Consider the following 19,951-nt stretch of genomic DNA (forward strand, 5'->3'; position numbering starts at 1 on the left):
TAAGACAAAGTAGGGGACAGATGAGAACCAGTCACCCTGGGCCCATGGAGGGGGTGCTGCCCAGCCAGATGTGCACATCTGTGGGGGACGGGGTGGCCACTGCTGCTCCTCTCTTGTTACGAGAACACACTCTCTATGAACTTTTCACGTGGTCATTAACCATGCCGGGGAGAGAGCATAACCCTCGGCCCAACCCCACAAATGACTCAGTAACTACAAAAGGAGGAAACCACACACCAAAGTGGTCAGAGGTCACGTACCCGACACTGTCATGATAAGAGCACTGGAAGCTGGGACTTTCTCAACGTGACAAAGGGTGTCCCTGAGAAACCCACAGCTGACTTCCTAACTCAGCGGTGAGAGACCGAGGCTCCCCTCAGGGGAGGAATGAGACAAAGCTGCCTGCTTTCACTGCCACTACTCAACACTGCTGTTCCAGCCAAGCACTCAGAAAAACCAAGTTTGGAAAAGAAATACAACCATCTCTGCTCATAGATGACACAATTCTACATACACAGAAAATATTAAAGAACTCATACACAAGAATGTAGCGAACCCAGTAAAGCTGCAAGGTACAAGATCAACACACAGAAATCAGTTGTATTTCTACACACCAGCAAGGAACAGCCTGAAAAGAAAATTAGAGGATAAAATACAGTGGAGAATAAATTAGTTACATTTGGAGGTGAAAGATTTGTATACTGAGACTAGAAAACATTGCTGAAAGAAATTAAAGACCACCTAAATAATTAGATACCCCGTTTTCACGCACTGGAAGACTACTTATTGTTAAGACGGCAACATTCTCCAAAGTGATCTACAGATTCAATGCAATCCCTATTGAAATTCCAAGGTTTTTTTTGGTAGAATTTGAAAAGCCAATATTCAAATTCATATAGAACTGCAAATGACAGAATAGTCAAAATAATGCTGAATAAGAAAAAGCTGGAGAACTCACACTTCTCAAACTTACTGCTTCAAAATGTACTACAAAACCCAACAGTCATCTAGGACAGTGTAGTAATACTAGTACACAGACCAATGGAAGAGGACAGAGTCCAGAGATGTGTCTGCAAACCATGGCCAACTGACTTCTGATGAGGGTGCCTACACTATTCAATGGGGGAAAGAGCAGTTTCTTCAGCAGGCGGTGATGGATCCACATGCGAAGAAAGTTAAACCAGACCCCTACCTCACACCACGTACAAAACTGGCTCAAAATGGATCAAAGACTTAAATACAAAAGCTGAAACCACAAAACTCTTAAGAAGAAAAAAGGACTAAATCTTCATAACCTGGGATTTGGCGATGGATTCTTAGATACAACACCAAAAGCATGAGTGACAAAAGGAAAACACACGAACTGGACTTCATCAAAATTAGGAACTTTTGTAAATCAAAAGACATTATTAAGAACGTGAAAAGACAACTCAAAGGACAGGAGAAAATTTTTGCAAATCGTATCTGATAAGGGTCTGGTATCCGTATTATATAAAAAATTTCTTACAACCCAACAACAAAAAGACAATCCAATTAAAAACTGAGCAAAAGATCTGAACAGCCTTTTCTCCAGAGAAGGTACACAGCTGGCCAGTAAGCACATGAAAGGGGGCGTGACATCTCTAATCATCAAGGAAATGCAAATCAAAACCACGATGATACAACTTCATGCCTGCTAGGACAGCTATTAAATTAAAAAAAGAAAAAGAAAAAAGTGTTGGCAAAGATGTGGAGAAACCTTAATCTTCGTATATTGCTGGTGGTAATGTAAAATGGTGCAGCTGCTGTGAAAAACAATTTGGTGGTTCCTCAAAAACTTAAACAGAGTTACCATATTACCCAGCAATTCCACTTCTAGGTATACACCCAAGGTGTAGTTCTACACACTTAGCTGTGGTGTGTCACACCTACGTGTACAGAACTACACGTCACAATGACAAACAGAAAAGAAAACCCTGCCAAGCTCTCAAAGAGACTACAAGAGAATGTTACCTTAATTGAAAAAGACAAGTAGATGAGACTGCATAAAAATTTAAAGTTTCCATACAATAAAACACCCTTAAAATTAGAGATAAAATTAAAACATCAGTGATAACGGGAAAAGTATTTGCAGCAGATAACATGCACCATTTGTAAAGAGTTTCTATAAACCAGTAAGAAAAGCAGAGAGACAGGTGAAGGGTGCACGGACCTCGGAGGAGAAGTGGCCAATTCACGTTTGAAGACGGCCAACCTCAGTAAGAGCCAGAAATCTGTGAAACAGTCCAGCAACCCCCGTGAGTGTGTACTGTCCGGGCCGGGGCTGGTTTTAGGAGGACAGACCAGAGCGCCCGGCCCTGCGCCTCCCTCCCACAGAAGCGCTCCCGCGGGCGGGAGGCCCTCAGTGCTGTCCCTCCGCCACCCACCCTCACGCACGGCTCACGGGGAAGCTGGGGTGCAGGAGGCACACCTCAAGGTGCCCGGGAATACTGCCGCCGCCGTGGCAGGAACGCCCCAGGGAAGCCTGAGCAGGGTATCCCACCTCAGTCCCCATGCTCTGCCTCTGGTGGCTGCAGTCAGGAGAGAGAAGAGGCTCCCAGACGCACCAGGCCCCCTGTGCTTTAAAAGGAACGCAGCCCCTGCTGTCACAGCTAAGTGGACAAAACCACACAGATGAGCCCAGGTGGGAGGAGCCCCCGCACTTCTCACAGGAAGGCGTGTGCTCCTCAGCTGTGCAGGCGACGGCCCCTCCGGGCGGCGCCCCAGGGCAGTGGGCCGTGCCTGCCCGCAGCCCACACCGAGCTCAGACCTCGCCGCGCTCTCCTGGCGCAGGCCGGCAGGTGTGGGCAGGGAGCCGGGTGGCTCGGGAGCCAAGCACCCGCACCATTCTCCTCACAGGCTCACAGCGAGAGAGCCCGTGGGGCCCCGTCCCCCGGCACAGCCTGGGCAGCATGAGCGGAGGCTTCCGGGCGCTGGTGACTGCCAGGGCCCACACGGCTGCCCCGGGAGATGGAGCACCTTTCTCCAAAGAATAGCTGCTTCGAGTCTCCTCCACGTGTGGAGCTGCGGACGCCCAGGCCTCATCCCCCGTCACCCGGCAAGCCGTACCTCTTTGTCGAAGTCCTGGTCGGGATCGGACATACTTCTTAGGGGCACGGCCACTCCAGACTCGGATCCACCTATGGACAGAGGCAGCCGTCATCTTAGGGAAAGAAGGTAAAAGCTGAATGGAAGCCCCGAGCCCCTGCACCCCAGCCCCGGGCCGCGGCGGCCTGGGTACCTGATGAGGGCCACGAGATGTAGGGCTTGTTCCTGGGCGGAGGCTGGCGGGGCAGGCTGGCAGGCGCAGGGCCGGGCCTCTCCTCCTGGGATGGGGGCACGGCGCTCTGGGCAGAGAGAGCAGCACGTCAGTACTGCCAGGGGGCAACGACGGGCCCCAGGGCAGAGCACGTCTGAGTCCAGCCCACTGGACAACCGCCAAATCTGCAGCACGACCAGGCCGGGGCCCCAAGACCCAACCAGCAAAACGGGCCGGGAAGGCTTTCTGGACAGTGGTGTCTCACCAGTTCTGAACTAAGAAATGGCACTAGCAGTTTAAGGCCAAGTTAAATCCTATAGAAATCCTATAGATTTTAAAGTGAAAAAGAAAACAAAGTATGCTACCTGCCCACAGTAAGATGCTATTTAGCCATCGTTTTGACAGTTACTTCCTTCTGACACCCTAGCAGGGCCTGGGATGCAACGGCCCCCACCCAGGTGCGACAGGGAGGGAGGCGCCGAGCTCACCAGAGGCAGGTCCATGAGCACCTGCATCCCGTCACCCGGGCCCATGTGGGCCACGTGGTTGAAGTTGGTGGGGTTGGATATCATTTTGGATCTCAATTCTGGGTCTCTAAGCATCTCCCTGGGGAAAGAACACACGAGTGACTCAGGAACATGGCAAGGTCCTCTGGGCTCCACCACGGCCCCGGCTGTGCCTCGGGGAGGCCCTACCGCCGCTGCTGCAGTCTCTCCTCCTCTGGCACCTTGAAGACAAACCGCCTCTTGCTTCTGGTCCGGAGCATCTGCTTCTTGCTGTTGTCAGAGGTGTCGGGCACGCTGAGAATCGCTCCTGCAGGGAGGAGCAGGTCCTGTGGCTGCTCGGGACCTCGTGCTCCCGGTGCGGGGCCTGACTTGGGGCAGGACCCTCCCTCCCGCCCGCCCTGCCCCTGTGAGGAGGGCTCACCCGCAGACTTGCTCTTGAAGTAGATCAGGCGGGGAGGCTCGCAGTTGAGGAGGTTGAGGCTGCCCTCCGAGTTCAGCGGGCGGATCTGCGGCGGAAACCAGAGAGGGGCGGTAGCTGGGGGCACGGGACACAGGCGAGGGTGGGGCGCCCACACCGCCGGTGCTCACCCTGCGCAGGCCGATGGTCTGCACCCACTCCATGGTGCGCACGTCGAAGACGTCCACGCCGTACTCGCTGTACACCGTGACGTGTGAAGAGCTGCAACCTGGTGCAGACGAAGCAAAGCGGGTGAGCAGCCAGGCCGGCCCCACCTGCCGTCCACCGGGAGGGCCGCGGCCCAACCCCGCACCCTGGAGCTTCCTGAGGGCGGGAGGGCCGCCCCCCCAGGTGGCTACACGGCTCAGACCGGAGGTGCCTTCACATCCCACACTCTAGATAAGGAGCCTCGACTTCCAAGTGCAGACACACCAGCGTTTGGGGCATCCCCGTCAGCTCTGCAGCTAACAGCATCTGCCACCACTGCAGAGATGCCGATGATGACTCGTTTAAAACCTCAGCCTTCCCATTCAGCTTTACGATCACTGCAGACGCTTATTACCTCAGGCTGAAGTTACACATCTGAAACTCAGGTGGGCCCAACGTTTTTTCTAAGAGATGCCAAGAAGTCAGATTCCTGGGTAAGTATTTCAGATCTCCACTCAGAAACTACTGCCAAGCTCTGGGCAATCACGGGGCCCACAGGGGTGTCTGCAGGTGTCCCCTTGGTGGTCCGGTCTGAGCATGACAGGTCAGTGGCGGCAGCTGTTCCCCATGGTGGCTCTGTGGCCAGAGCCATCTCCCCCTCCTCTAAGTGGTGCTGTGTTTCAGGCGGGGACGGAAAGCCACCCAGTGTGCCAGAGACATGAGGACCTTCCCCGTGCAGGACAGCGGGAGGGACACCTTAACTACCAGCGGTGCCTCAGCCTGCTGGTCACCCGGGCTGGCGACGGCGTGAGCCCTGCCCTGGTTCCCCGCCTTCTACCTTTCGGAGCCAGAAGTTACCCTTTACCCTGCCACACTTGACTAATGGAAAGCGGTTTCTCAAGAGCTTCTGCTCTGCTGCTATTACAGATCCCGGCTGGGCTGCCCGGCTGTACCTGTTCTTCTGAATACAAAACAGAAAATACAAGCGGGCTTAGGAAACAGACACAGGCGCTGGAACTAGTCAGCAAACTGTCCCAGAAGCGACATTTCAGCCATGCCACGAGGCCTTCTTTCTGACAGCCACCCACAGGAAGGTGGTCAGAGCAATCAGCAGGCCTGAAGAAACGTCCAGGGGCCCTTCCTCCACATGGGGGGCTGGGAGGCACCACCTCTCACCGGGGAGTACGTGGGTGCCAGGAAGGGACATGTACGGCCCATCTGCTGATAAAGTGATAAACAGAGATGTCAGCTCTAAAGAAAAAGTAAACTAAAATGTCCACACGCGTGAGTTCTGACAGGCCTGAGCCCACGCCCACCCCTGCTGCGTGGCTTATGCAGGACCTCACCGCGTGGGCCTCAGTGTCCTCCCTGGTAAGGTGGGGCTGATCGACCTTCCCCGTGGGACAGGAGGGGTGAGGACACACAAGTGCCCAGCACCGGGCTCGGGGCAAGGAGGCAACAGGTTTAGTTCTCCTTCCTGAGAGTTACTGAATTACTTTTTGCCAACCCTAAAACCGCCCGTACTGTGCACGGAGGAGAGAAAAGCACAAAGGTGGAGCAAAAACTGGAATCAGAGGAGAACACAAGACCCTCGGCGTCCACGCCAGGTCACTCACTCACGGCCAAGGCGTAGAGCATCGGACTCTGGGGCCTGCATCCTGTTCGACACTAAACTCCTCAAAAAAATTACGTTTCTGGAGAAAAAGGCGCTGATGAAGAGAGCTCGTGTGGCTCTGAAGCCACTCCTGTACCACTGCCCCCAAAGACAAGGGGGTGAGGCGAGGAGGCGAAGCTGGGAGAGGCCCGCGGCCTTCCTGCGGGCCCTGGCCGAGGGCCAGCGAGGCGGGAACGCCCAGCAGCCTCTGAGAGCTGGAGGCCGGCAGCTCCCCTCACAGGCCTGGGCTCCCGGTCCCTGCGCCCTGGGGACTCGGCCGGCCTGCCGGAGCAGACACAAGCTTGTACTTTCGGGGAATTAAGAAAAAATATGACACCCAGCTCCCTGCCAACCCCATCCCCAGCCAGCTGGAAACCCACGTGTCCCGTGGCCGGCCTCGTCCCCTGCTCCCCTCCGACCTGCTGGTGTGGCGACGCAGGCCACCTCGCTGTACCAAGCAGCAGAATGAGAGGCTCAGAGTCTTTAAGTGCCCCCCCGGAGCCCGGCCTCTAGGGCCCTTGCTCGCCAAGCCCGAGGGGCTTCACACCTTCCACCCAGCACCACCTTTCACAGAGAAGACAGTTAAATTGAACCAAACTGTCTTCCACAACAGCTCCTACCGCTCGGAAAAACACCTGTCCTGAGAGGAACTCTAACCTGGAAGTCAGAGTTGAAATTTTTCTGGCCGCTGAAAACCTTCAGCTTGTTTCCATTACCATGTAAGTTTATACCTTGTCACAAGGAACGTCTTAAAAAATCAACAAAGCGCAGGTCCTCGCTTCCACCCACCTCACCCCCTGCCCAGGGAGGCCCCCTGGCGCCGAGGGCCCCACAGAGCCCGTGGGGAGACAAGGGTGTGGCGGGCGGCTCAGGAGGGAAGCAGGCGGGTGGTCCCGGGCGAGCCCACCCCGAGCTGGCCCGGGGAGTGGCACTGGGACCACCCTCTCAACTGCAGAAGCCGCGGCACCCGCCTCTCCTGATGCCTCTCTGTCCACTTAGCTGAGGGAACTGGAAGACGAACCAAAGCAGAATAGAACACATGCTGACTGTGGATGTGAAAGCGGCAGCAGGGATATGGCAACAGAAAACATATACATACTACAGGCAACAGGCGCCGCAGGCCACATGAGCTCCTGCGTGCGTGACCTCCGGCCTTGTGGGTCCACGTACAGTCCCATGTGGCTGAAGCAAAGCAGGTACTCCTCACTTTTGAGCTCCACAGCACAAAGGGCATCAAAAGACTGTTGTGAGAGGAACGTAAGCGAGGGGTCATTGGGATTTACCAGGTTTAGAGCCTGCCCATCTCCCTGGGCGCTCAACAGAGAGAACCCGGAAGGGTAGCCAACACAGAGCTTGTCCTTGAGCACGGCCATCCACTGCACAGTGCCCGGGGCCACAGCCTCACTGAGCTTCCTGTGGAAAGGCTTAGTTCTCTGGACCTCATAGCAAAGGACCAGCCGCTTCACCGCCACAAACAGGCAGGTGGGGGAGCCCTTCTTCAGTGTCCCGGTCGCTATGAGCTGGCAGCCCTTGGTCTCCGGAAGCTTGACGTCAATGTTGCTTTCCACCCCATCAAAGGCGGACCACGGACAGAGATGGACGTGGTGGTTCCGGCCGCAGAGGAGGACAGCAACTTTCTCTTTGGGAGCAAGCTCGATCTGGTACACTTTCTTGTAGTCAGCAACGCGGACAATCACTGCAGGAAGCGGGCAGGGGCGTGAGGCTGAGAGTGAGGCCCAGGGCACCCGTTAACGCCCCACCAGGAACCTCCTCCTTGTTCCAATACCCGTCTCCACCTCCGCCTCCCTGCGCTGCCCCTAACCCCAACACCAGGGCCCTGGCTGGGAGATGCTGAGTACAGCGATGCCCTGGGTGGGGGGGTGGGTCTGCACCCCGTTCCAGCTCATCCCTGAACCCAAGAACCTGCAGGTTGCATTTTGGAAACAAAGGGCTGTCTCCAACCTCACTGGATCCTTAAATAAATGCACTGAGAGCACCCATCCCTCACCGGGCTCCCAGACTCACCCAATAACCTTGGTACCCTAACTGGGGCAGGCCCTTTGCCCGGGGCTCTGAAGTAGAGACCTGGGTCTGGGTCCTGAGGAAGACTAGCCCTGAATCAGCAGCGGCCACCCTGAGGCCACATGAGCTACCCTCCTCCCACGTCACCAGTGTGCTGAGACCCCAGGCTCATCGGGAAGGGACACAGCCACCACAGGTCCTTGGGAGGGCTCCCAGGGCCAGTTTCAGCCCCCGACAGGGTGCTGAAACGGGGAGACTCGGGGAGACGTTTGGTTTTCCTTGCTGGGAAAAATGAAAAGCCCAAATTTGAAGCAAAGGAAGTAAAGTTTAGGTAAGGCCTCGGTGCATCCAGGGACCGTGCTGGGGAGCTCTCCCTGCCCGACTGCCTGCTCAGTCCTCTCCTTGAAGAACTTAACAGACACAGCAGCCGCCTCCCTCAGCCCTGGGGCTTCACGCTGCCCTAGACCCACTGGGTGGGGCTGTGACCGCAGTTGGAGGGACCAGTGGACATGCTATGAACAGACCCCCTTCATGTCTGTCTTATCTGCTACAGAGTCGTTTTCTCGGACCCCTGCCTTTCCCTTTCTTTGTAAATATCCCTGACATGGTGACTTAGCCGACTCGTCCAGTGAATTGGCCTCGACCCTGACAGTCCCCGCCAAGGACCCTGGGCTCATCTGCAGCGCCGGCAGGCCTGAGGCCCCTGTGCACTCACCGTCACGGGTCACCTCGATGGTGTAGAGTCCTTCTTCCAGGCCGACAGCGACCCTCTCCCCATCTGCGGACGACACAAAGGGAAACAGATCATCTGCTTCTTCAACACGTGGAGAAACCGTAAGTGCAAACGGACAGCAGAGCAGTGGCCCCAGCGCGCTGCAGGGCCGCCCGAGGCGGCTCTCGCACCGCCGCACCCCGGAGACGTACCCACGATGGCGGCTGTCAGGACGGCCTTGATGAGCGGCAGCGAGCTGTCGTAGGCCTCCTGCGGAATGTGCACCACCTGACTCCTCAGGCGGTTCTTGTGAAGGATGGACTGCAGGCCCTCCAGGATCCCCACCCACTTCCTCTTTTCGTTCTCATTTTCGGTCAGAATGAGCAGTGAGCTGGTCCTGGAAGGAGTATCTAAGAGAGAGGCCGTCACCTTCACGACAGAAAAAACAAAGAGGAGCCGTCAGACCACTACACCACACCAAACCGATGGCCGCACCGGCCTGGAGAGCTGGGCACTGGGATCCAGGGGACCGGGGCCCAGTCCGAGCTTCCGCAGAGGCCGGGAGCAGGCGGAGCCTGGTCCCAAGGTGACACTTCCTTGTCAGACTTCAGTTAGCCCTGCTCCTCACAAAGCCGCGGTGTGACTGTTCACTTTAATACTGTTCTCCTGGATGCTCTCACTGTAGCCGGAACGTGTCCAGGCACGGCGGGACTAGACACTGCCCACGTGCGCTTCCTGCGAGCCGCCCCTGAACACTTACCAGGATACGCGGGCGGCTCCCGCTGCTACAAAACCATCTTGTAGGCGTGAAATGGCACACTTTTCTGTATTATATACAGAAACAGTTTCTCAGTAGAGATGAGAGTTAACAAAAAGTGGCTCATAGACTTAGTTTTGTGGTCAACCAAAATTTCATGGTATTTAATGAAAATTCCCAGTGGAGGGGGGGTCCTCGATCTTCTAGAAGCCCCCTAATGCCACAGTGTGTACGACTGACACGGCGGGCTCACACCTCCGCTGACAGAACTGCGCACAAGCAGTGTCTGTTTTCTCCTCTTTTGCTCTAGTTAATACAGCAAATCCTAGGGAAGCAGACGTGGGGTTCATTCCATCGTAACCGCCCCGAGGCAGCTTCCAGCACCAAGCACGCGGTGCTGGAGCCCCCGAGACACAGACGGAGGAGGTCAGAGGGTGCAAAGGGAGGCAGGGCCCTGGGAAGGAGCTGGTGGGGACGCGCCAAGAGGGGTCCTGCGGCGTGCGGAGAGGGTCTGCTCCTGGGTGAGGGGTGTGGGGCGGGGTGGCCTGCAGCAAGCAGGAAGGTGGGGCAGTAGGAGGCCCTTCGGGATGTGTGCCAGCCCCTTGTACAACACAAGGAAATGCTCAGAACAGTCATCTTACTTTAGTCACATGGATTTTTTTTTTTTTATGAGTAATGAAAAGTTTCTTAGAAATGGGGAAAAAACATACCCTGAATATACACGGAATATCTCGGCGTGAAGCGTGTATGACGTCTGAAGCCAGCACGGAGCTCACAGAGAACTCGTCGTCTCTGGTAAGAAAGAAAACATGGAGAACACTGGGAAAAGGCCGGCGCCTGGGACGCTGTCCCCCACTGTCCTGTGCAAACCTGGCGACAAGGACACTCTCGTGGCTATTTTCTAGAATGCAGGGGAGGCTCCTCGCCTCCACCTGGACGAGAAAACGCTCCCACTGACAAAGCCAACACACCCAAAACGCAAATCCCGTGTGTCCACGACTAGACGTCTGAGAGTGGACGTCCGCTCCCCACGTCACACCGTTCCACAGCTATAAACACACACGTCAGTGATCTGGCCTGTACTTGGCTATAAATGGGGATAAAATGTGCTGAGACAATCACAGAATCATCTCCAATTCGCTCTAAAACCTGAGCTTGACGAGTAACGTAGCTATGCCCCAGGGCGCCCGCACCGCTGGGCCAGGGACACACCTGTGCGCAGTGAGGGGTGAGCAGGGTCTCCGGGGTACTCTTCCAATCACAGCCCAGCTGTTCACCCCTGGCCCGTGCAAACCACCCAGAGGCGACGCTGCTACACCTCCATTCCTACAGTGGCCCTCAGTATCCCCTGGGCACCAGTGCTGGAGAATGAGGCTCAGGCTGGGTCCCAGCCCTGGGCGGGTGCCATACCGTGTGACACCAGGGGTGGGTGACAGAGGGAGGGGCATGCCCGTACAGGGGAGGACAAGGAGGCTCTGTGCTAAGCACGCCCTGTCCACGGCCTGTGTAATCTTCCCAACAACCCTCTGACCTAATGACGTTACTACCACGCCCCTTTCAGAGGGTGAGAGGTCAGCCAGGGAGGAGGCGGGAGGGGGAGGTGCTCTGCGTCTTTGTGTTGGTGGAAGGACGGCCCTAGATCAGAGATGAGGTGCTAAGAGACGCTGTCACTCCACAAATGCAGTGGCCGCACACACACGGCCCGAGACCTGCGTCACGGAGACAGCACCTGTCTGGTACTGAGAAGCCTGGGCCACATGGGCCGCGCAGTGTGTCTCGGCATCTCCTGCTTGTTCCTGGGTAGTTTTCTTATGTTGATGCCTATTTGGCAAATCTTTCCGGACAAAAACATTCACAGCAGGAACATTCCCGGCAGGCGCAGCAGTCACGGACGTGATGGTGCATGTGGGGTAAAGACGACCAAGCGAGGAATTCTCATGCTGACTAAAGACAAACAAGTCGAGTAAAACTCCTGGAGCAAGGGCAGACGGCACGAGACACCCACCTGAGATCCAAGACCTGGCTGGCAACGACGCCGGGCTGGGTGGACTTGCCCTCGGGCAAGTCGTACAGAAAGAGCTTGCAGTCACAGACCACCGCGTAGGCCCGCTGCCACCCTTTCTTCACTCCGGTCGGCTTGGGGACCTGCAGATCAAAGTGACCACATTTCACCAGGCCAGGCAGGCAGGCTGCAGCATGTGCAGGCAGCGGGAAGTGGAGGCTGCAGCCCTGGGAGACTTCTTGGAGGTGGCCACTGCGCCCGGTCTCCCCACAACGGCTACACGGCTGGCCCACTTCTCCAGGAACGGCTCCCTCATGTCCCCCAGGCTGGCGACCAGAGCCGTGCCTGGCCCAAGAAGGCTCAGGGCACTGCGTCAGGGGTGCTGCCGTGACAGAGATGAGGCAGCAGACGGTCGGTGTGGTCACAGGGGACAGGGAGCATGGTGGGACGCTCTGGCCAGGCTCAGAGGCAGCCTGGTGCAGAGCCTTCAAACAGCACTTGGCTCTGAAACCTTGTCTTTAAGTTCATCAGCCCAGGGGTGGGGATGAGAGGCCTTGGGTGATTCTGAGTGTGTTTCTGTGGGATCCTCAGGACCCCTGGGCCTGGCTTCGTTCCCAGGAGAAGAGGGGTCCAGGGTCACTTCACGCAGCAAAGGCACCAATTTCAAGAATGGCTGGGAGTGGCCGTGGTCACCAGGCTGAGACCAGCGGCAGTGGGGCTGCACCTCCTCACACGCCCTACCTTCACGTAGCCCTTGTAGGCCGTTCCTATGCCTCTCTGCACGTCCACACCAAGAGGTCGCTTGGATTGCTCGGGGGGTATGGGGCACACCTGGGGAGCGCTGTCTTTGCAGGACACGTGGCAAGCAAACGAGCACACTGGCAAAGTGCAGAACACGCCATCAGAACCTGCCTCCCCCTGCCAAGCAGTGGGGGCTTCCAACGTGTGTGCCACAGAGGAGGCCACTCAGGACTCCACATCACGGAACAGTCCTGACACCCAACAGATAATAGTTTGCAGAACTCCGTTCCCACAAACGCCCAGGGATTCTGGCACTGAATAACTTTTCTACAGGCTTATAGGACCTGCTGACCAGCAATCAGGGTATGTGCTCAGGTCGGCACCAGCCCCAGACCCGTCACCTCCCATCGCGTGACCTCGGCTGGCTGCTCATCTATGAAACAGAGCTGTCACAACTGCACGGGACATGTCACCCAACGTGACTGCAGTGCCCCGCACAGGGAGAGAGCACCATACGGAGGTCTGAAGTGCTGATAATGACGGAACATGATGCAAACAGTGGTGCTTCTCTCCAGATGACTAGATAACACAGGATCTGACAGTCCTTCTTACTCTGCTCTCCCTAATTCTGGAGAACGACTGTGGACATTACACTTTGTAACAAACAAGTATCAAAAGGTAACTGGCTGCCCCATGGCTGTGCACTGTCCCTGAAGCAAGGATTCAGGATTCCAACTCACAAACCTTTACTGAGCGCTTATAAAGCTAGACAAGGAGAATCTGCCCGCAGCTCCCTTGCGGCCAGGCTGCCTTCGGCTTCACTGGCCTCCCCAGTGACCGTTCTCCCCGAGGCAGCGGGTGCCCAGGGTGATGGGGCCCTCCCTTGGCTGGCAGGTGGGCACTCACCCTCGCAGGCGTAGCCCTGTCGGATGAGCCCCACCATCAGGGACGTGCAGTGGCTGCACTGAGTGGGGCTGGAGAAGGACTTGATGCTGAACTGGTGTGCTTTCGGCTGCAGGAAGAACACAAGGAGGTGAGGCGTGGGCTCGGAGAATGTGATCGGCGGTATGAACACCTTGAGCCCGACCCTGGAAAGCTGGAAACCTGTGCTCTCACTGTGAGGCTCATGTGCTCCCAGCAGCTCGAACCAAAGAGCAGTGGTGACACCCACGGAGCCAGAGCCGGAAAGTGAGAAACGCATGCCTCCTTCAGTGACAAGTCGGGCTACTGGAATCAGCAAGCTTGGCTCGGGGGTGGAGCCCAGGACGGCCCAACGCCCCCCACCCCTGGCCCGCCTGCTAGAGGCCCTGGGGGCCGGCGGGGGGCACGTTTTGGGATAGGCTGCCAGCCACAGCAGCCCTTGCCCAGGAGACCAGGAGACAGACGTGAGCCACAGGCTGTTTGTTCTTCATGGTGAAAACCTGGAAAGGCCCGCCGCCCCTTGTCGGGAGAACGGACGCAGGACGCTGTAGGCAGCGGAACACGTAAAGCTGAACGGAGAAGTGAGCTGAGGGCTACACAGCACAGCACCCGCAAAGCTCAACGTAGCAAATGGAAGGATTCCTTTCAGGGACACACAAAGATGGAGGAACCATGTGTAAGAAACAAGGGAGTGACCAACACGAAATCCAGACAGACAGCGGTCTAATCCTTGAGCCCGAAAGCCAAGTCATTAGTTGGTCTCAAGCAAAATCAGGTCTCTCATCTCTAGGTGGTACGGCTGTCTGCAGCTGCAACCGTAAGAGGCCACATCTACATCACAGGAGAGGAAGCACCTGGTACATAAGGCCCAGTGCCTGCTAAGTGTGAGGCCTAGTGCCCCGCCACAGCCAGACACCTACGGTGACCTGCATGTACTGACGGGCACAACTCGCCAAGACACATGTACGGGAAAAGGTACGAAGCTGCACAATCAGCAGGGCTCCATTTACACTGAGGAAGAAGTGCCTCCCATAAACCACGTGGTTCTCTCAGGCTCAAAGTACAGCCAGATAGACGGAGATAAATTTGGAGAAGGGACTTAGACACTTAACACAGAGTGGTTACCCCTGGAGAAGCAAGTACAGTCTGGGGAATGGAGAAAGGGGAGCAGGGAGGTTAAACTCTGAAATTTTCCAATTAAAATGCATTCATGTGTCACTGGCTTAATTAAGAGAACACAAGGCCCTGACACTTTCTGGATCACACACTATTCAGAACAAAACATTACCAAGTCCGTCTCATTTACACAAAAGTTGTCTAATCTGAGAAGGCCCCATGGTTCCTACCTTCGGTCCAGCCAGAGCGAGGGCCTGCGAGGCGGGCAGCGGCACGGGGGGTGGCCTCTGAGGGGCCCGCGCCGTGTCCTGGGGACAAGCAGGGACAGATGAGTGCTGCCCCGGCTCAGCACAGCTGCTACATGTCAGACCCTGCTTGGGAGTCCCTTCCCTCTGGGACTATGAACAGCGAACAGTTCTGCGTCTTTAATCTGCTGCACCGTCCAGACGGCCGTCAGAGCAGCCCTCGTCCGGCCGACACACCGACAGTAATTCTGACACAGGGGTTGGGCTCAGAGTGACAAGCTGTGTGGCAGCAGAGCAGCTTCTGTTCGGGGACCTGAGGGGCCCGTGGACGGTGGGGGTGGCAGGTGCAGACCCAGGCTCCGGGGTGTGGGCGGGGCAGGACTCTTACCTCCTGCTGGTCCATGCTCGCGGCCCCAGAGACCGGAGGGGACGCCTCTGGCTTTGGAGCCTGCGTTTCCTGCTCACTGGTTGAGCTGGTCTGTAAAAACAAAGGCAGAAAAATGGTGGGTATGAAAGAGCTTATTCTGCAGAACTTAGACCCTATCTACATGTTTTTACTTCAAAAGTGCATTCTACTGGGGCCCTGGGGTCCCAGCGTGGGTTATTAGTCCAGTGGCATCCCACTGCGGACCCCACCTTACTCAGCTGTCCTCCCTTCCCCGAGACCACTGCCCGTGGGATTCTGAGGCTGGGCTGGTGACCGCGTGGGAGGGCTGGCTCTGACAGGTCACAGTTATCACCAAAGGCCAGAGACCATTTGTCCCCACCCCCAACTGCAGCCCGTACCATCCTTCCACTTACAGGGCAGGTACTGCAAACTGCTGGCCCCCTGACGTCACTCAGAAGTGATTTTCTCTATACCTGGGTCTCTAAGATAAAACAGCCACGTGCTCCTAGGCCTCATTTCAGCGTCAGAAAGAAATTCTAACATCGAAAAGGTCTGTGGATCTGTGGCCAGAAGCAGGGATTTCTCTGTAAGTTTTATGACAAATGGGAGCAATGCTTTGTTCCAATAACTCAAGATTCTCAAGTTAACGTCTCGATTTGAAACGGAAGCTAAAGCTACATTCAAAAGCCACCTAAAAATGACCTCATTTTCACGAGTGTTCCTGAATCTAGTATCTTATCACCAGCAGCCGCTATTTACACAGATTCACGTACGCTTTGTAAACAAGACCATGAGGGAACAGCGCCCTGGGACACGGAGGAGCTGGGTGGGTGCCTACAGCCGCAGTTTATAGCTGTATCTTGTGTACCACATCGAAATCCCAATGGGCCAAATCAGAGAAACACTTTTCAACGGTTGGAATTAATGAAGTTGCTGTGTAAGGAGCCAGATCCGGACGGGCAGGCAGCGCACAGGCAGAGGCGCACGCACAGCTGTGTCCCGCACTATTTGGATGTGGGAGCAAGCTCGCCGGGGGGGAGCCAGACCGAGTTGCTAATTACCAAGGCTGCAAATGTAAGCAACTTGCCCCACAGATAAGGCAGTTACATGAGTTGGAGCTCCACCTTCAGATAAACGAAGGGCAAAAGGGTATTAAGTAATTTAACGTAAGCCACGCAACAGCCCCACCAGTTTCACTGAGTTGGTGAATTAATCAAAAGGCTGCAAGTTAAGGAGGAGGAAACTGCTCCACTGGCGTGAGTGAGAGGCATGGGGCCCCGGCGCTGGCAGTGACCCACTGCTCCCCGAGGGGCTGGCAGAGAGGATGTGGAGAGGAGACGGAGTCCTCCCTCGGGTGTGACAGACAGGAGGGACAAAAGTGATCACTTCCCATCCAATAAAAACCTGCATGAAAATACACTGTTCCAGTCGATCTGGCAAACACTGCTAGTATAAACAACATGCTTACCACAGGGAAAGCAGAGCAGAACTTCTGTAAGGTGATTCTCGAGGCTAGAAATCCTCCTAACACACTCAGACTCTGACCCAGGGTTTTTTCTGTCAGTAAATGCCCTTCCAACTTACATCTCAGGGTCAAGAGGGATTTAAATCAAGCATCAAGACAGCAGGAGTGCTGGCTACAAAGACTGTCACCTCTTTGCTGAAACTGCTCTGCTGGCAGGGTCCAGGGTGACGGAAGGTCTGAGCTGCTACAGATGCTACTCTGTCCACCAATTTTACAGGAAAGTCACTGCTTTCCTAGCCACTTCCATCCTGTTAACAACTGAGTGTCTCTGGCTCAGCCCCAGCACAATGGCGTCTCACTGCAGTGCCAGAGAAAGGCAGGAGGCTCGAGCAGCACCAGGCTTGTGAAAGAACGGTGTGCACGAACGGTTACGTGGATTTGCTTCTTAAAAACCGGGCACTTCAGGAAAAAGACAAGCCTCACAAATCTGATAAAAAACCACCCTGACAGGCTGACGTAAACGGATGTACCCAAGTGGGAGTGAGCAATACAAATCTATTTGGATTCTGTCATAACTGATCTAGGCGAAGATTGCTGACGGACGCTAACCCACTGGCAGAGGCTGCTTGGTGCAGACACCCAAGGTCACGGCTGACAAGGTCTGGCAGACGCCACTTCCACCTAACGATCAAGCTCAGCATCCCCGATGCTGAGCAAGCTGACCTCTGCTCTCAGGGAGAGCACACCACCATCTCCTCCGCAGGCTTCACATCAAAACACCCAGCCCACATCTAATCAAGAGGGAGAGTGAAGGATGGTCTACAAGACCACTGGCCGGACACCACAAAAATGTCAGTCACAAAAGGGGGGGGGGGGGAGATGAGGGTGTAGCTCCAGATTAAAGGAGACCAAAGAAACAGGACAACTAATGCAGCTCACGAGCTCTGGCTGCTGAACTGGAGGGAAAGCAGCTGTGGACGGCGCTAAGGTGACAGCACAAACGTCCTCCACGCAACGACGCCACTGGTAGTGGAGGAGGATGTCCTTGGTCTCAGGAAATAAGCACTGAGAATTCAGTGTATTAGGGGCCACTGATACCTGCAACTCACGTCCAGACAGTTCAGGGGGAAAGCCTGTGTGTGCAAGTAGGGAAGGAGAGAGTGTACAGCACCACGCCAGGCGAGATGCACGATGTTCACTGTATTATTCTTTCAACTTTCCTGCAGGTTTAAGATTCTCTAATAAAAGGTTAGAAAACCAACAAAAGCAATGACAAACACGGGAAGCCCCATTAATGAGATCTGCTTTCATCATTTTACTTTCTGGCTTGCTTCAGGGGGTTGCTGGTAAGGGTCTACCCTATAGTTTCGGAAAAAGAGGGAGAGACTGTCCTGCCCCAACAAGTGACTTCAAGAACTCGTAATGTCCAAAGGCAGGAAATGGGAGGCACTGAGCACTCAGCAGCTGCTTCCTGGGCTGGAGCGCCTGCTCTGGTCACTCACTTCCTGACCAGAAGCACTGAACTCCAACACCAGGACTGCAACAATGGACCTGGGGCCGGACTGTTCTTCCAAACCTCCTTTCCCCGCCCATCAGCAAGATGGAACTGGACAGCCAGACACACGTCACCGAAACAGTAACACAACCACTCATTCTTCATTTGCTACACTGTAAGAATTTGTATTTTGTATTTAAAAGTTGCCTGAAATAGTCACTATACAGGCAGACACCAGCGTAGGTTTCGTCCGGAGGTGCCAAGCACTTTAATTCCCACTTAATTTGAGGAAGCTAGTCTGGGAACATTTCAACACTTTGCACTGTCTCTAACCTTATCACACACTGTACACCCCGGTCAATTACAGGGTCAGCACAACTGAGACTAAACTGTCCGATGTCACTGGTGCGTCTGTGGCCCCACAGGTAGTCAAACCACATTACACTACTTTTATCATAAGTTCACTTGTCACTTTCAAAAGCACTTACCCTAAATGTCAGGTCGTGCGCTAGAGGTGCAGCGTTGAAGTACTCAAAAATGGAATCCTGAAAATCTGGAAGTTTGAGCCCTGCAGGAAGGAAACAAGACTAGTCCGGGTGAAAGATGAAAGACTGTCTCATGCTCAGGTGGGAAGACTCCGTGTTACCAAGACAGTGTTCTCCATAAGTGAACTGATACAGTTAACGTGATTCCAGCAATCAAGTGTCGGACTTTTCCCCAAAGCTGGACACTTGGGAGAGTAACCAACGCAGCCTCTCTCAGGAAGCTTGAAAAATGAGGGGCTGGCGGGGGGGGGGGGGGGGGGGAGACCCAGCAGACAGTAAAACAGACTCACTAGAGACTCTAATTAGATTCAGGTGGTTCCTGCCCCTGAACAATAAACATGGAGGGAAATCCAGAAACACTCCCAGCGCCCAAGGCGACCTCACGTGTGGGGACAGTCATGTCTGAAATCAGCAGTGAGGGGGATGTTCTAACAACTGGTGCTGGACAGCGACCCAGCCGTGGGGAAGAGACAAAACGGGGCCCACTCCTCAACCTGCACCGCACAGTAAATTCCAAATGCACTAGTAATTTGAAATTTTAAAATGAAACATAAATATTCAAAGAAAACACGGGCGAACATGAACAACTGGGGACTGGGGCGTAGCCCCCACGACTCAAAAAGGAAAACCGGTAGCTGTGGCGCACACACATACAAGCCCAAAAAACAAACCACCCCACATCTTACGCTTGGTAAAAAAAATCTTAAGCGGGGTGGGGACGGCAGTGGGTACAGCTTAGAGGCAGAGCGTGTGCTTAGCATGCATGAGGTCTTAGGTTCAATCCTCAGTATCCCCTCTAAAAAGAAAAAAAATCATAAGCAAAGTAAAAAGACAGACTAGGAAAAATATTTGTAATACAAACAAAAGGATCTAATCCTCAGTATATTAAAAACTCCTAAAAATTAAAAAAATCATCATCTGAATTTTAAAATATGGGCAGAAGATACAAGTATATAAATCATAGACCGAAAAATACAAACAGCCCTCAAACACACAAAAAGATGCACATCTTGCTCGTAAGGAAACACGAATGGGATGCCACTTCCCCAACCTGTTTACAGGGAAACCCTTCTTTGTGGGTGAGGCTGCAGGGCAGGACCCTTGCCTGCACTGAGGTGGGGACACAGCTGTACAAGCCTCGGAGCAGAATCGGCCATGTCTGCAAGACAACTGTCCCCGAAGTACACGGACAGAAAGGGAACATACTATGCAAGAGGCCAGAACAGCCCGACGCCCACCGCCAGGGCTGCTGCAGCCCACAGCAGTGCGTGTGCAGCTGCGAAGGGTCCAGGCCCACTGCAGGCGGTGGCCTCGCCCGCCTGAACAATGAGCAGAGCAGGCCTTCGTGAAATCCGGGGAACATGGACGTCTAACTATACAGATGTAGGCGTTTGCTTTATGTTTTCAAGAAGAAACAAAGGAAGAATAAACCCAAAACTGTGGTTACCTTTGGGGAGGGTGTCTTTGAACCTGCTCTATTTCAGAGTTTGGGCTTTGGAGT

General features: G+C 54.8%; 1 protein-coding gene across 2 annotated transcripts in view; it reads right to left on the reverse strand.

The window, feature by feature from the left end:
• CDC42BPB (CDC42 binding protein kinase beta) overlaps positions 1 to 19,951 on the reverse strand; it is a 92,338-nt gene that overhangs the window by 1,389 nt on the left and 70,998 nt on the right. The window contains exons 21-36 of one of the 2 annotated variants that reach the window (XM_031454374.2): positions 18,394 to 18,473; positions 14,946 to 15,035; positions 14,543 to 14,620; positions 13,182 to 13,287; positions 12,276 to 12,412; positions 11,538 to 11,677; positions 10,243 to 10,324; positions 8,988 to 9,204; positions 8,779 to 8,841; positions 7,141 to 7,737; positions 4,372 to 4,469; positions 4,205 to 4,289; positions 3,973 to 4,090; positions 3,766 to 3,883; positions 3,260 to 3,365; positions 3,088 to 3,158 (exon numbers count right to left, since the gene is read on the reverse strand). In XM_031454374.2, coding sequence (XP_031310234.2) covers positions 3,088 to 3,158; positions 3,260 to 3,365; positions 3,766 to 3,883; positions 3,973 to 4,090; positions 4,205 to 4,289; positions 4,372 to 4,469; positions 7,141 to 7,737; positions 8,779 to 8,841; positions 8,988 to 9,204; positions 10,243 to 10,324; positions 11,538 to 11,677; positions 12,276 to 12,412; positions 13,182 to 13,287; positions 14,543 to 14,620; positions 14,946 to 15,035; positions 18,394 to 18,473 — 2,186 coding nt within the window. Of the gene's footprint in view, positions 1 to 3,087; positions 3,159 to 3,259; positions 3,366 to 3,765; positions 3,884 to 3,972; positions 4,091 to 4,204; positions 4,290 to 4,371; positions 4,470 to 7,140; positions 7,738 to 8,778; positions 8,842 to 8,987; positions 9,205 to 10,242; positions 10,325 to 11,537; positions 11,678 to 12,275; positions 12,413 to 13,181; positions 13,288 to 14,542; positions 14,621 to 14,945; positions 15,036 to 18,393; positions 18,474 to 19,951 lie in introns of those variants that run through there. The other variant, XR_004137526.2, reaches the window with a different exon arrangement.

The sequence above is a fragment of the Camelus dromedarius genome, chromosome 5 (genome assembly GCF_036321535.1).
Source record: "Camelus dromedarius isolate mCamDro1 chromosome 5, mCamDro1.pat, whole genome shotgun sequence".
In the NCBI taxonomy this organism is placed as follows: domain Eukaryota; kingdom Metazoa; phylum Chordata; class Mammalia; order Artiodactyla; family Camelidae; genus Camelus; species Camelus dromedarius.